We start from the raw sequence: 15473 nt of genomic DNA on the forward strand, positions 1-15473 counted from the left end.
GCAAGAGTGAACGTCGACATTCTAGGAATCAGCAAACTAAAATGGACTGGAATGGGTGAATTTAACTCAGATGACCATTATATCTATCACTGTGGGCAGGAATCCCTTAGAAGAAATGGAGTAGCTATCTTGGTCAAGAAAAGAGCCCGAAATGCAGTACTTGGATGCAATCTCAAAAATGACAGAATGATCTCTGTTCATTTCCAAGGAAAACCATTCAATATCATGGTAATCCAAGTCTATGCCCCGACCAGTAATGCTGAAGAAGCTGAAGTTGAACGGTTCTATGAAGACCTAGAAGACCTTTTAGAACTAACACCCAAAAAAGATGTCCTTTTCATTATAGGGGACTGGAATGCAAAAGTAGGAAGTCAAGAAACACCTGGAGTAACAGGCAAATTTGGCCTTGGAATACAGAATGAAGCAGGGCAAAGACTAATAGAGTTTTGCCAAGAGAACACACTGGTCATAGCAAACACCCTCTTCCAACAACACAAGAGAAGACTCTACACATGGACATCACCAGATGGTCAACACCGAAATCAGATTGATTATATTCTTTGCAGCCAAAGATGGAGAAGCTCTATACAGTTAGCAAAAACAAGACCAGGAGCTGACTGTGGCTCAGATCATGAACTCCTTATTGCCAAATTCAGACTTAAATTGAAGAGAGTAGGGAAAACCACTAGACCATTCAGATATGACCTAAATCAAATCCCTTATGATTCTACAGTGGAAGTGAGAAATAGATTTAAGGGACTAGATCTGATAGACAAAGTGCCTGATGAACTATGGATGGAGGTTCGTGACACTGTACAGGAGACAGGGATAAAGACCATCCCCATGGAAAAGAAATGCAAAAAAGCAAAATGGCTGTCTGGGGAGGCCTTACAAAGAGCTGTGAAAAGAAGAGAAGCGAAAAGCAAAGGAGAAAAGCAAAGATATAAGCATCTGAATGCAGTTCCAAAGAATAGCAAGGAGAGGTAAGAAAGCCTTCCTCAGCGATCAATGCAAAGAAATAGAGGAAAACAACAGAATGGCAAAGACCAGAGATCTCTTCAAGAAAATTAGAGATACCAAGGGAACATTTCATGCAAAGATGGGCTCTATAAAGGACAGAAATGGTATGGACCTAACAGAAGCAGAAGATATCAAGAAGAGGTGGCAAGAATACACAGAAGAACTGTACAAAAAAGATCTTCAAGACCAAGATAATCACGATGGTGTGATCACTGACCTAGAGCCAGACATCCTGGAATGTGAAGTCAAGTGGGCCTTAGGAAGCATCACTACGAAAAAGCTAGTGGAGGTGATGGAATTCCAGTTGAGCTACTTGAAATCCTGAAAGATGATGCTGTGAAAGTGCTGCACTCAATATGCCAGCAAATTTGGAAAACTCAGCAGTGGTCACAGGACTGGAAAAGGTCAGTTTTCATTCCAATCCCAAAGAAAGGCAATGCCAAAGAATGCTCAAACTACTGCGCAATTGCACTCATCTCACACGCTAGTAAAGTAATGCTCAAAATTCTCCAAGCCAGGCTTCAGCAATACATGAACTGTGAGCTTCCAGATGTTCAAGCTGGTTTTAGAGAAGGCAGAAGAACCAGAGGTCAAATTGCCAACATCCGCTGGATCATGGAAAAAGGAAGAGAGTTCCAGAAAAACATCTACTTCTGCTTTATTAACTATGCCAAAGCCTTCGACTGTGTGGATCACAATAAACTGTGGAAAATTCTGAAAGAGATGGGAATACCAGACCACCTGACCTGCCTCTTGAGAAACCTATATGCAGGAAGCAACAGTTAGAACTGGACATGGAACAACAGACTGGTTCCAAATAGGAAAAGGAGTACGTCAAGGCTGTATATTGTCACCCTGCTTATTTAACTTCTATGCAGAGTACATCATGAGAAACACTGGGCTGGAGGAAGCACAAGCTGGAATCAAGATTGCCAGGAGAAATATCAATAGCCTCAGATATGCAGATGACACCATCCTTATGGCAAAAAGTGAAGAGGAACTAAAAAGCCTCTTGATGAAAGTGAAAGAGGAGAGTGAAAAAGTTGGCTTAAAGCTCAACATTCAGAAAACAAAGATCATGGCATCTGGTCCCATCACTTCATGGGAAATAGATGGGGAAACAGTGGAAACAGTGTCAGCCTTTATTTTTTGGGGCTCCAAAATCACTGCAGATGGTAACTGCAGCCATGAAATTAAAAGACGCTTACTCCTTGGAAGGAAAGTTATGACCAACCTAGATAGCATATTCAAAAGCAGAGACATTACTTTGCCAACAAAGGTCCATCTAGTCAAGGCTATGGTTTTTCCTGTGGTCATGTATGGATGTGAGAGTTGGACTGTGAAGAAAGCTGAGCGCCAAAGAATTGATGCTTCTGAACTGTGGTGTTGGAGAAGACTCTTGAGAGTCCCTTGGACTGCAAGGAGATCCAACCAGTCCATTCTGAAGGAGATCAGTCCTGGATGTTCTTTAGAAGGACTGATGCTAAAGCTGAAACTCCAGTACTTTAGCCACCTCATGGAAAGAGTTGCCTCATTGGAAAAGACTGATGCTGGGAGGGATTGGGGGCAGGATTAGAAGGGGACAAGAGAGGATGAGATGGCTGGATGACATCCCTGACTCGATGGTTGTGAGTTTGAGTGAACTCCGGAAGTTGGTGATGGACCGGGAGGCCTGGCGTGCTGCAATTCATGGGGTCGCAAAGAGTCGGACACGACTGAGCAACTGAAGTGAACTGAAACTATAGTGGAGGTAATGAAGATAATGGGGATCTCCCTCAAAAGATCCCATGCATGTACTGCTACACTCAGTGCCCCCAACCCTGCAGCAGACCACCATCAACGCATGCCTCCGCCGGAGACTCCCGGATACCCACAGGCAAGTCCGAGACAGTCTGCTTGTGGGATCACTGCTCCTTTCTCCTGGGTTCTGGTGCACAAGGTTCTGTTGTACCCTCCAACAGTCTATTTCCCAGTCCTGTGTACATTCTGGCAGGTCTATGGTGGGGTTAATGGCGACCTCCTCCAAGAGGACTTATGCCATACCCACACCCAGAGCCCCTGTCCCTGCCGTAGTCCACTGCTGACCCATACCTCCACAAGAGATGCTCAAACACAGTTCTGTCTCAGTCTCTGTGGGGTCCTTGGGACCTGGTGCGCACCAAGATTTTCTGAGCCTTCTAGGAGTTTCTGATGGGAATGGGGTTTGATTCTAAATGTGAATTCGCCCCTCCTACCGTCTTGCTGGGGCTTCTCCTTCGCCCTTGGGTGTGGGGTATCTCTTCACAGCCACTCCAGCGCCTACCGTCTTACTGGGGTTTCTCTGACCTTGGACGTGCGGTATCTCCACATGGCCGGAAGGACTGATCATTGAAAGGACTGATCACTGATCACTCACTGTTCATGGGAAGGGCTGATGCTGATGCTGAAACTCCAATACTTTGGCCACCTGATGCAAAAAAGTGACTCATCTGAAAAGACCCTGATGCTGAGAAAGATTTAAGGTGGGAGGAGCAGGGGACAACAGAGGATGAGATGGTTGGATGGTATCACCGACTCAATGGACAGGAATTTGAGTAAACTCTGGGAGATGGTGATAGACAGGGAGGCCTGGCGTGCTGCAGTCCATGGGGTCACAAAGAGGCAGACACGACTGAGTGACTGAACTGAAGACAGAACAAGATAAATATCATATCCCATATCTATGGCATCTAAAAATAATACAAATGAATCTATATACAGAAACAGAAACAGACTCATGATTACTAAAAGGGAAAGGAATAAGAGGAGAGATGAGAGATAAATTAGTAAGAAAATGGGATTAAAAGCTACAAACTACCATACATAAAATAGACAAGCAACAAGGATTTACTGCGTAACACATGGAACTGAATTCAGTATCTTTTTTGTTTAGTTGCTAAGTCCTGTCCGAATCTTTTGCGACCGCATGAACTGCAGCCCGCCAGGCTCCTCTGTCTATGGAATTCTCCAGTCAAGAATAATGCAGTGGGTAGCTATTTCCTTCTCCAGGGATCTTCCTGACCCAAGGGTCGAACCTGGGTCTCCTGCATTGCAGGCAGATTCCTTACCATCTGAGCCACCAGGGAAGCCCTAAATGGCCAATGAACATAAGAAAAAATGCCCATTATTATTTAGGTCATTAGGGAAATGCAAATCAAAACAACGAGATAATATCTCACACTTTTAGGAAGGTTTCAAAGATGAATGATTAACAAATGTTAGTAAGGATGTGGAGAAACAGGAACCTTCACATACTATTGCTAGGGAAAATGGTATAACTGCTTTGAAAAAAGTTTGGCAATTTCTCAAAAAGTTAAAGTTACCATGTGACCCAGCAATTCTACTCCTAGTTGAAACGAAAACATGTCCCAATAAAAACTGGTATGCAAATTCGTAGCAGCATTAATAAGCTGAAACGTGAAAACAATACAAATGGCCATGGATTGAAGAATGGATAAACAAAATGTGTTTTATCCACACAATGAAATATTACTGGCCATAAAAAAAAATACTGATACAGGATACAATATGGATGAATTTTGACAACATTATGCTAAATGAAAGAAGTGAGGCACAAAAGGCTGTGCAGTATATGATTCCATTAATACCAAATGCCCAGAACTGGCAAAATCCTTAGAGACAGAATATAGATTACTGGTTACCAGGGGTGAGAAGGAAAGAATGGGGAGTGACTGCTAATGGGTTTCTTCCTGAGGTGACAGAAATGCTCTAGAAGTAAACAGCAGTAATGACTCCCCAGCTTTGTAAATATACTAAAACCACTGAACTGCATACTTTAAAAGGATTAATTTACGATTTTAAAAGGGTTAATTTATGATATGTGAATTATATCTCAATAAAACTGCTATTAAAAGAGCCCCAGACATAAAACTAGAAAATTAGCAGTTAGAAAATTAGTAAAGATCAGAAAGCATAATAAGAAACTGGATAGAAAATAAAGTTAAAAAAAAAACTAGGCCTTGCAGACGCCGCCACCCCGGAGTTTCCTTTGCTGTCTAGCCATGGTCAACCCCACCGTGTTCTTCGACATCGCTGTCGACGGCGAGCCCTTGGGCCGCGTCTCTTTTGAGCTGTTTGCAGACAAAGTTCCAAAGACAGCAGAAAACTTTCGTGCTCTGAGCACTGGAGAGAAAGGATTTGGTTATAAAGGTTCCTGCTTTCACAGAATAATTCCGGGATTTATGTGCCAGGGTGGTGACTTCACACGCCATAATGGTACTGGTGGCAAGTCCATCTATGGCGAGAAATTTGATGATGAGAATTTCATTCTGAAGCATACAGGTCCTGGCATCTTGTCCATGGCAAATGCTGGCCCCAACACAAATGGTTCCCAGTTTTTCATCTGCACTGCCAAGGCTGAGTGGTTGGATGGCAAGCATGTGGTCTTTGGCAAGGTGAAAGAGGGCATGAATATTGTGGAAGCCATGGAGCGCTTTGGGTCCAGGAATGGCAAGACCAGCAAGAAGATCACCATTGCTGACTGTGGACAAATCTAATAAATTTGACTTGTGTTTTACTTAAGCACCAGACCATTCCTTCTGTAGCCCAGGAGAGCACCCCTTCACCCCATCTGCTTGAAATATCCTATAATCTTTGTGCTCTTGCTACAGTTCTTTGGGTTCCATATTTTCCTTATCCCCCTCCAAGTTTAGCTGGATTGCAAAGTTAAATTTATGATTATGAAATAAAAACTAAACAATTAAAAAAAAAAAAAACTAGATAAATATGCAAAATGCCACAGTGTTTCTATTAGTAACCACTTAGAAATAAACAGGTATCCCATTCACAGGGTGACCAAAACTACAAAATACCTAGGAATAAGTTTAATGAGGAACGTACAAAAATCTAAAAGAAAGTTACCAAAAATATTTTAAGGGACATGTGACATCTGAATAAAGAAATGTACATGTTCCTGAACTTCAACCAGTCCCAAATTAATATATTATTTTAAGCAATTTCTGTAATTCCATGGCTGCACAAAATGATTTTTAAGTGTACATGAAAGAACTTGTAAGAATTACCAATAATTTAAAAAAAGAATAGGGAAAGAGTCCTGTCCTCTCAGATATTAAAATTTGATATAAAGCTGGTATTATTAATTCAGCAATGCTACTAGCAAATAGGTTATCGAGAAGTATGATAAAGAGGACTACTCAAATCAGTTGGGGGAGGAACTGACTATTTAGCTAACCTACAGTCTTTACTGGAAAAATGTGAAGTTGGTTTCTCATCTCATATATACAGAAATTAATTCCATATGGATTAAAGACCTGATTTTAAAAATAAATTTGTAAAATATTTTTTAAAACAATAGAGAACATTTGTATAACCTCATTAAGTGGAAGGCATTCTTACACAAAATAGACAATCAAAAGGCCAGAAAGAACAAAAAGGCAATCAGATGACAATTTTAAACAAGTCTAAGGGAAGAGATAATGACACTAAAGCTGAAACTCCAGTACTCTGGCCACCTCATGCGAAGACTTGACTCATTGGAAAAGACTCTGATGCTGGGAGGGATTGGGGGCAGGAGGAGAAGGGGACGACAGAGGAGGAGATGGCTGGATGGCATCACTGACTCGATGGACGTGAGTCTGAGTGAACTCTGGGAGTTGGTGATGGACAGGGAGGCCTGGCGTGCTGCGATTCATGGGGTCACAAAGAGTTGGACACAACTAAGTGAACTGAACTGAAGGGAAGAGATAACAAGCAAAGATAAATGATGTCATGAACGAAAATATTTGCTATACACGTCCAGCATAGAGAACTTGTACAAACTGCTAAGAAAATGTCAAATAATCCAAAAGAAAGTGAACAAAGGATAAACAAGGAATTTATATAATAACTAACCATAAATAGCCAAAAGAACTTCAATCTCATCCACAATCAGTTTATAGAACAATGAAATTGAAAATCGGCACATTTTATTTGGCAACCAGAAAACATAACTTCCACATAAGGAGGGACACATGCATTATCTCTATTTTTTTAAAACAGAGGCTGATAAGCCAATCTGTCACTCTTATGTTCCTACTCTTTTCCATTTGAAATAGCTTAAAACAAGTGTTTGCATTAGCTGTTCAAACTCAAGTGACTGCAAAACAAAAATCATATGTATACCTGTGGCGGATTCGTTTTGATGTTTGGCAAAACTAATACAGTGTTTGAGGTTTAAAAATAAAATAAAATTAAAAAAATAAAAGAATTATAACTACCACTATCACTAGAAATGCAAATTGAGGTAAGGACTCTGAAAATTTAATCAGATTGACAAAAACTGAAAAGATACCATCCAATGCTGGCAAGGATGTGTAGAAGCAGGTCGTCTCATATCCTCTCAGTGAGACTGTGGGCTGCCAAAACTTCCTGGAAAGTAGTCTAGCACATTTTTAGGATTCTGTTTAGAATTAAAAGCCCTGCTATATCAGCTATATCCCCTGGAAAGTGAAAGTGAAAGTGAAGTCGCTCAGTCGTGTCCAACTCTGCGACCCATGGACTGCAGCTTACCAGGCTCCTCCATCCATGGGATTTTCCAGGCAAGAATACTGGAGTGGGGTGCCACTGCCTTCTCCAGGGGATCTTCCCGACCCAGGGATTGAACCCAGGTCTCCCACATTGCAGGCAGACGCTTTAACCTGACCCACCAGGGAAGCCCATCCATCCTTAAATTCCCTGAGCACTTCCTTCACTTTCATGTTCTAACTGAAGCTTGGCTTTTCCCTAAAAATACTCCCTCATGGAAAAAGCAAGAGAGTTTCAGAAAAACATCTATTTCTGATTTACTGACTATGCCAAAGCCTTTGACTGTGTGGATCACAACAAACTTTGGAAAATTCTGAGAGATGGGAATACCAGACCACCTGACCTGCCTCTTGAGAAATCTGTATGCAGGTCAGGAAGCAACAGTTAGAACTGGACATGGAACAACAGACTGGTTCCAAATAGGAAAAGGAGTATGTCAAGGTAGTATATTATCACCCTGCTTATTTAACTTCTATGCAGAGTACATCATGAGAAATGCCGGACTGGAAGAAACACAAGCTGGAATCAAGATTGCCGGGAGAAATATCAATAACCTCAGATATGCAGATGATACCACCCTTATGGCAGAAAGTGAAGAGGAACTAAAAAGCCTCTTGATGAAAGTGAAAGTGGAAAAGTTGGCTTAAAGCTCAACATTCAGAAAACTAAGATCATGGCATCCGGTCCCATCACTTCATGGGAAATAGATGGGGAAACAGCGTCAGACTTTATTTTTTGGGGCTCCAAAATCAGTGCAGATGGTGACTGCAGCCATGAAATTAAAAGATGCTTACTCCTTGGAAGGAAAGCTATGACCAACCTGGATAGCATATTCAAAAGCAGAAACATTACTTTGCCAACAAAGGTCCGTCTAGTCAAGGCTATGGTTTTTCCTGTGGTCATGTATGGATGTGAGAGTTGGACTGTGAAGAAGGCTGAGTGCCGAAGAACTGATGCTTTTGAACTGTGGTGTTGGAGAAGACTCTTGAGAGTCCCTTGGACTGCAAGGAGATCCAACCAGTCCATTCTGAAGGAGATCAGCCCTGGGATTTCTTTGGAAGGAATGATGCTAAAGCTGAAACTCCAGTACTCTGGCCACCTCATGCGAAGAGCTGACTCACTGGAAAAGACTTTGAGGCTGGGAGGGATTGAGGGCAGGAGAAGGGGATGACAGAGGATGAGATGGCTGGATGGCATCACTGACTCGATGGACGTGAGTCTGAGTGAACTCCGGGAGTTGGTGATGGACAGGGAGGCCTGGTGTGCTGTGATTCATGGGGTCGCAAAGAGTCAGATACGACTGAGCAACTGAACTGAACTGAACTGAAGCCCTCTCTCTCGTTTTCTCTCTCCTACCTGTGGGTATGGAAGTGAGAGAATGGTGCTCCTTGTTCATTCCCACTTTGGGGGATTCTTCTTCCCTTCTCCTTAAAAAGTCCATCTTCATGTAGAGGAGATGAAGAGAATTCACATTAGCGATGATTTCCAGGATTAGAATCACACTCTTGGACTTTCTTTATTGTGTTCTCTGTCTTAAAAGTGTCCCATACTATTTCCACTGGCCCTACTCACTCACCTGTAGTTGAAAACAAAATCAAAACCTAAAGCCAGAGAGGCAGTGTCAGGTAACAGGAAAGAGAACCAGACTTCTGGATTCTAAGCTCATCACTAACCTTGCTGCTGCTGCTGCTAAGTCACCTCAGTCCTGTCTGACTCTGTGTGACCCCATAGACGGCAGCCCACCAGGGTGCCCCATCCCTGGGATTCTCCAGGTAAGAACACTGGAGTGGGTTGCCATTTCCTTCTCCAGTGCATGAAAGTGAAAAGTGAAAGTGAAGTCGCTCAGTCGTGTCCGACTCTTAGCGGCCCCATGGACTGCAGCCTACCAGGCTCCTCCGTCCATGCGATTTTCCAGGCAAGAGCACTGGAGTGGGGTGCCACTGTCACTAACCTTAGGTAAACTATATCCTCATCCTAGTTTACTCACCAACACCAGAACCTACACCATGCTTATTGGGAGGACTTAATGATACAATGCATCTAGAGCACTTTGGATAAGTAAATGTTCGATAACTGTTTGTGTGTGTGTGTTAGTCACTCAAGTCTGCCGTGTCTGACTCTGACCCTACGGACTGCAGCCTGCCAGGCTGCTCTGTCCATGGTATTTTCCAGGGAAGGATAATGGAGTGGGTTGCCATTTCCTTCACCAGGGGATCTTTCCAACTCAGGGATTGAACCTGGGTCTCCTGCATTGCAGACAGATTCTTTACCATCTGAGCCACCAGGGGAGCCCAATAAGTGTTCAAACAACATAAAAATAAATACACCTTCAAACCTCAAATTTCATACTCCTGTACAAGAAGAAAAGAACTCTTCCTCTACTGGCCACGCATAGCTCCTTCAGTCCCTTCTCTTTGCCCATGTCATTCTTCTCCAGGTGTTCAAACAAAACCTAGAGGCAGTACACCACAGAAGTCTGCTACACTTGGAAACTTGGAAAAATGGACTTCAATACAAATGACCTTCCCCGTATTTGCATTAGCTCCTCTAAAAACCCATTATTTCCCATTTGAAGCACCTAAAACAAATATGGCATCATTTACTCATATTCAACTAGATCCAAAATAAAGAGGAGAAAATAACTAGAAAAATCTTAAAAGACATAAGACGGACTCAGAACCTGCTAAATATACCCTAAGGAGTTCCAATCAAATCATGTGTCACAAAAACTGTAAAACAAAAGAAACCTGAGATTTCCAAAATATTTTACTTTTTGCTAATTTCAATATATAAAATGAAGCAACATATTAAAAACTGACTCCTAGCAGTGTCATCTGCTCTGATCCCTGTGGCGAGTCCAAGCACACACTCCATACTTTTAGTGAAGCGAACTTGAAACCCAGTGTTATTTCACTCGAGAGTTAGAAAAAACCTTTGGTGGCTCCTCATACCTACAGATTAAACTTTAAACCATTGAACACTGCTCTGCAAGGCCTCCAAAATCTGGCTCTAATTTACCTTTCCAGTCTTATTTTCAACTTCCAATTCTTGAAATCCATCACAACAAACACATTCCACATTATTTCACAGTCATCTCTCAGCTCTGAACATATTCCTGCCCACCTCCAGTTATTTCATTCCTCCTTCAAAGTTGCAAAGAACAGTGGAAGGAGTCCAGCCTTTAAGTTCAGATCTAGACCCACTAGATTTCTAATTCTAATTCCATCCCCACTGCTTAATAGCTTAATTATCTGGAGAAAATACTTCAATAGATCCATTTCCTTACCTAGGAGGCATACCACCTGTGGCACCTTTACAAGGCTATTGTCAGAATTAAGCATAATGGTTATCAACTGTCTAGCACCATGCCTGAGGCACAGTAGAAACTTAATGGTAACTACAAAGCCAACTTCTTTACCCCTCCCACCTTCATCAATACTATTATTCCCTAAATTTCCTTGGTTTATACCACTATGTTTATTATACTTATGAGCACTAATATACTAAAAAATATCCATTATTTATGTATTTATCTGGCTTCTCCATTAGCTTATAGTCAAGATGGCTAAGGGTATGGATTTCTAAATCTCTGTCACTTACTACTTCAGCAAGTTACCTGGCCTCACAGAACCTGTTTCTTCGTTAATACACTGAATTGGGGTTAACACCTTACAGTGTTATGAAAAGGTTTAAAAGAGTTAATGTACATCAAAACCTGGTATAATGCTTGACACCTAGTAAATTTCGGAGTGTTAATGGTAATCTGGATGGTGAACCTGATCCAAGCAATTGCTTAGAGAACACACAAATGTAAAATGTACTTGCCTTATTAAATAAAGCAATCTTAATACTATTCTAACCTGCTCCTCACCTCTCTTATTGATAGAAATACCCAGTGAAGACAAAAACAGAGGTTCCCATGCACTTTATCTCAGAAAAGCTACCACATAGTCATGTTCTTCCAGGACCAGACTTAGTACTTCATGACTTACGGTTCACATCACCTCATTACACTTTAAAACCATACAGGGGCTTATCTCTCAAGAGTTGTAAGGAATAAAATGATCTGCCAAAGTTAAACAAAACTCTGAAATTAGTGGTCTACCAGGAAGTGGAAGCTAGTTGTCCGCTCTTTATTCATTCTAATTCTAATCTGCTGTATCATCAATTTCTCTACTCAGAACTCCAATCAAATGTCAACTACTCCTATGACAGTATTTTCCAATCTATACGCTTCCAACCCACTGCTTGATTTAAGAGAGAACACTTCAAAATTAACTGCAGTGAAATCAAGGAAACCACAGAAAAGCTAGAACTTACTAAAAGGAAAAAAAAAAACAGTATTAGAGCACTGGCATTCCACTTTCAGCTGTACACTGCTAATCCCACGTGTTGCACAGCATCACCTCAAGAACTCAGGAAATGCTGAAATGCAAGGGACCTGGCTTTAAATCTGACACCATAACCTACTAGTTGTGTAAACCAGGCATGTTACTTCTTAAGTCTCATATCCCTCATCTTTAAAACAGAGATTGTAACTATATGAATCTCATAGGGCCACTGTATTAAATACAATTGTTGTATTAAACAATTAAACCCTTGTATAAAATGCATTAGTGTGCTAAGTGTTTCAGCAAAGTACTTAGACCACCACACTGAATAAATGGTGTTCTAACCATTTGGTGTTATGGCCTGAGCACTACAGTTCTTGGTAAATAATAGCGGAATTAATGAATACTTAGCACAGTTTATATTAGGAAATAGGTGCACCACTAACTTTAATTCTACCCTAAGTTAAATAAGGATTAACAGTTGCAATACTGTTTGAGAGAAGTTTACTGTTTATGCAGCCCTTTAAACATCCATAAACTCACTGTGATCTCCACAACGTCCTCAGGGGGTAAACACTCAAGATATGTACCGCAGAAATAAACTGGTACCCATTAGGGTAACACAGAGCCAAGGTAACCTAAGTCCTCCAACCGGATTCTCCAGCTCAGGGATAAGGTGTTTAGTGCCAAAAGTGTTTAACCTACACATCCACTAAAACGAGGCAGACTGCAGCAAGTGTACCGTCCATCCTCCTCAGAGTCAAGCGCCTGAGTCCAGGAATCAGCTCCAGGAAATAACCCCCTTCAGAAGGCACAGATGACATTTACAACGCTGCATTGTTTCAATACGAGGTGTCCTCCCACACCTTTAGGGTGGGGGCCATTTCTGCCCCCGCCCTACCAAAGCGCCCAACACAGGACCTGGCACCTAAAAAGCCCTCAATGTTTGTAAAAATGGCATGGGGAAGTTGGGGAAAAGCTCTAACAGAGACACGAAACGAGGCCAACTCCACGGCGGGGATTAAGCATCTCAGCGGATCCAGAGTCGTGGGCGGAGAGGGTCCAACCGGTAACCTGGTTGGAAAGGATGGCTAAGGACGGGCACTGCTAAAGGGGAACCTGGAGAGCTGACCCTCTGATGAGACAGAGCGAGAGCAGGTCTGGCCGCAGCCATTCCTGGAAGGCCAGGGACAAACAGAGGTTCGGAGGCCGGGGGCACCTAGCAGGGCAGTTGGCGGCTGGGGGGGAGGGGGCCGTCTGCTGGTCTGAGAAGAATCTCGGGCCCAATCTGAGCAGGGTTCTGGGCTCCTCTAGGGACCCACTCCCTAGCCCGCGGCAACATTCGCTGCACCGAGTGCTCGCTGCTACCTGAAACTGCAGCAGCTTCTCTGTCTGCTCCTGGGTTAGATCCCGCTCCTCAGGCGCCGCCATTTTGCCGCCGCCTCTACGCTTCTGACCCGTCCGCACCGTCACCCGCCGGAAGTGACCTCAGCAGCACCCACATCCGGTCTGAACGGCCGCCGGCGCGCAACTGCGTCTGCGCCTGCCGGCCCAACCCAGGGGCTGGGGAGGGATGGAAATGGTGATAATTTCACCCGCCAGAGGGCGCCTTCTCCCGTGCCGACCCCGAACACTTCCGAAAATAGTCCAGGAACTGTGTGGACAAGTCGCCTTTTGGAGTTAGGCGATGGCAGGATAGATCCTTGAAAGAAAAGTTATGACCAACCTAGACAACATATTAAAAAGCAGAGACATTACTTTGCCAAATGTCCGTCTAGTCAAAGCTATGGTTTTTCCAGTAGTCGTGTAGGGATAGGAGAGTCGTGAGAGTAAAGAAAGTTGAGCGCCGAAGAATTGGTGCCTTTTAACTGTGGTGTTGGAGAAGACTCTTGAGAGTCCCTTGGACTGCAAGGAGCTCCAACCAGTCCATCCTAAAGGAAATCAGTCCTGAATATTCACTGGAAGGACTGATGCTGAAGCTGAAACTCCAATACTTTGGCCACCTGATGCAAATAACTGACTCATTTGAAAAGACCCGGATGCTGGGAAAGCTTAAAGGCAGGAGGAGAAGGGGAAGACAGAGGATGAGATGGTTGGATGGCATCACCGACTCGATGGACATGTGTTTGAGTAAACTCTTGAGAGTTGGTGATGGACAGGGAGGCCTGGCATGCAGCAGTCAATGGGGTTGCAAAGAGTCAGACATGACTGAGTGACTGAACTGAACTGAAGTCAGGATCTTCCAGACTTATGACCCTTGAATAGACCTCAGAGCCAAGAGGTTCCGAATGCTTCGGTAACTCCTGAATGCCACTCGACAGATTTTGCCTGCTCTTTAAGCATTTTCATCTCTAGTGTTTCAGAATGTTTCTTAAGAAATTGTGGCCATTCAGAAATAACAGTCATTTGATGTTTGATTCCTGCCATGATGTTTCCAAAAGCCCTTGACCATCTCTCACTCTGAAAGTCCCTGAATACTGGGCCAGGGGTGCGAGGCATTTCCCCTCACCGCCTTCGAACCAGAAGCTGGAAGATTAGGGGCTCATGAAAATTGTTGGGACTCGGCCACCTGGGCTCTGCCAGACTTAGGCAGAGCTCTCTGTCCACTCCTCTTGGGACTCTGCCCCTGCCTGCCTCAGGCCTTCTCGGGTTTCTGCCCTCTGGCCCATCTTCTTTGTGATCAACCGAAGGAAGATCCCATGAGTGGGATCAGAGGACTTGGATTCAGGTTCCAGTGTCCACGTGGAAAAGTACTGGACATCCTTGAACAAACTTCCTCCTCTCTGGTCTAGTTTTGCCACTGAGGGAATGAGGTTCACCGGAAGCCCCAGATATGCTGCCTTATCTCACTCTCCTTGGAAGCAGCCCCTCACCCTTTCTACTACCTTATCTCCACCTCTCAATGTCTGCCTTCTTATGCACTTTCCTTTCCCCTCCACCTCTCCTCAGATCTATTTTCATTTCCATTTCTTTTCTCCGGCCACCTGTTTTTCTGTCCAATCTCCAGAAGGCTTTGGGAGGCAGAGGGGTCAGGGTCTGGTGCCTGCTTTTCCATCAAGTGTCTGTCTAACTCCTAGCAAGGCACTCAGCCTTCTGGGCCCCATTGTCCCCTATCTGTGCTATCTGACCCCACCAATTTCACAGCATTTAAATTGCTGAGACAGAACCCGAAGGGCTTTTGAAAACTAAAGTTCTGTGAAGAGTACATTAAGGGATGGAAGGATTTAGGTTTGGGCTATTTCTTTCAGGCCTGAATCCGGTCTTATAATAGGTCTTGAGAAATGGAGTATTTTCTGCCATATCAATAAACAAGGATGCCATAGTCATCAGTGATTCTAGGCCTTCAGGGCAACCAAGAAGAACAACCTGTGATCCAGCAGCCACTTGCTAAGGTTAGCACTGAGGGAAAAAGGCAGGATACTGGCCCTAGATAGCTGAGATGCATACAAAAGAAATGATTTCCATAAACCCAGACTCTCACTTTCTCATGTATAGAAAATCACCAAATTCCTTAACTCAAGATATCTGGTTTTCTTTAATTCACAAAAATACCTTTGATGT

The 15473-nt window shown here is 43.3% G+C and overlaps 2 protein-coding genes across 3 annotated transcripts in view; one reads left to right on the forward strand and one right to left on the reverse strand.

Moving 5' to 3' along the window:
• The window catches only part of FAF2 (Fas associated factor family member 2), a 73980-nt gene extending 60552 nt beyond the window's left edge, over positions 1-13428 (reverse strand). For both annotated transcript variants that reach the window (XM_025292975.2, XM_006075551.3), the window contains exon 1: positions 13281-13428. In XM_025292975.2, coding sequence (XP_025148760.1) covers positions 13281-13343 — 63 coding nt within the window. In that variant the 5' untranslated portion in view covers positions 13344-13428. The remainder of the gene's footprint in view (positions 1-13280) is intronic.
• On the forward strand, positions 5008-5580 carry LOC112586929 (peptidyl-prolyl cis-trans isomerase A). The gene has a single exon (XM_044947786.1). The coding sequence runs from the start codon at positions 5061-5063 to the stop codon at positions 5553-5555; it is 495 nt and encodes a 164-aa protein (XP_044803721.1). The 5' UTR covers positions 5008-5060; the 3' UTR covers positions 5556-5580.
• Positions 13429-15473: the final 2045 nt, after the last annotated feature.

The sequence above is a fragment of the Bubalus bubalis genome, chromosome 9 (assembly GCF_019923935.1).
Source record: "Bubalus bubalis isolate 160015118507 breed Murrah chromosome 9, NDDB_SH_1, whole genome shotgun sequence".
In the NCBI taxonomy this organism is placed as follows: domain Eukaryota; kingdom Metazoa; phylum Chordata; class Mammalia; order Artiodactyla; family Bovidae; genus Bubalus; species Bubalus bubalis.

What these genes read in the sequence shown, in the direction of transcription:
- LOC112586929 (XM_044947786.1), top strand. Translation starts at nt 5,061, where the DNA reads ATGGTCAACCCCACCGTGTTCTTCGACATCGCTGTCGACGGCGAGCCC.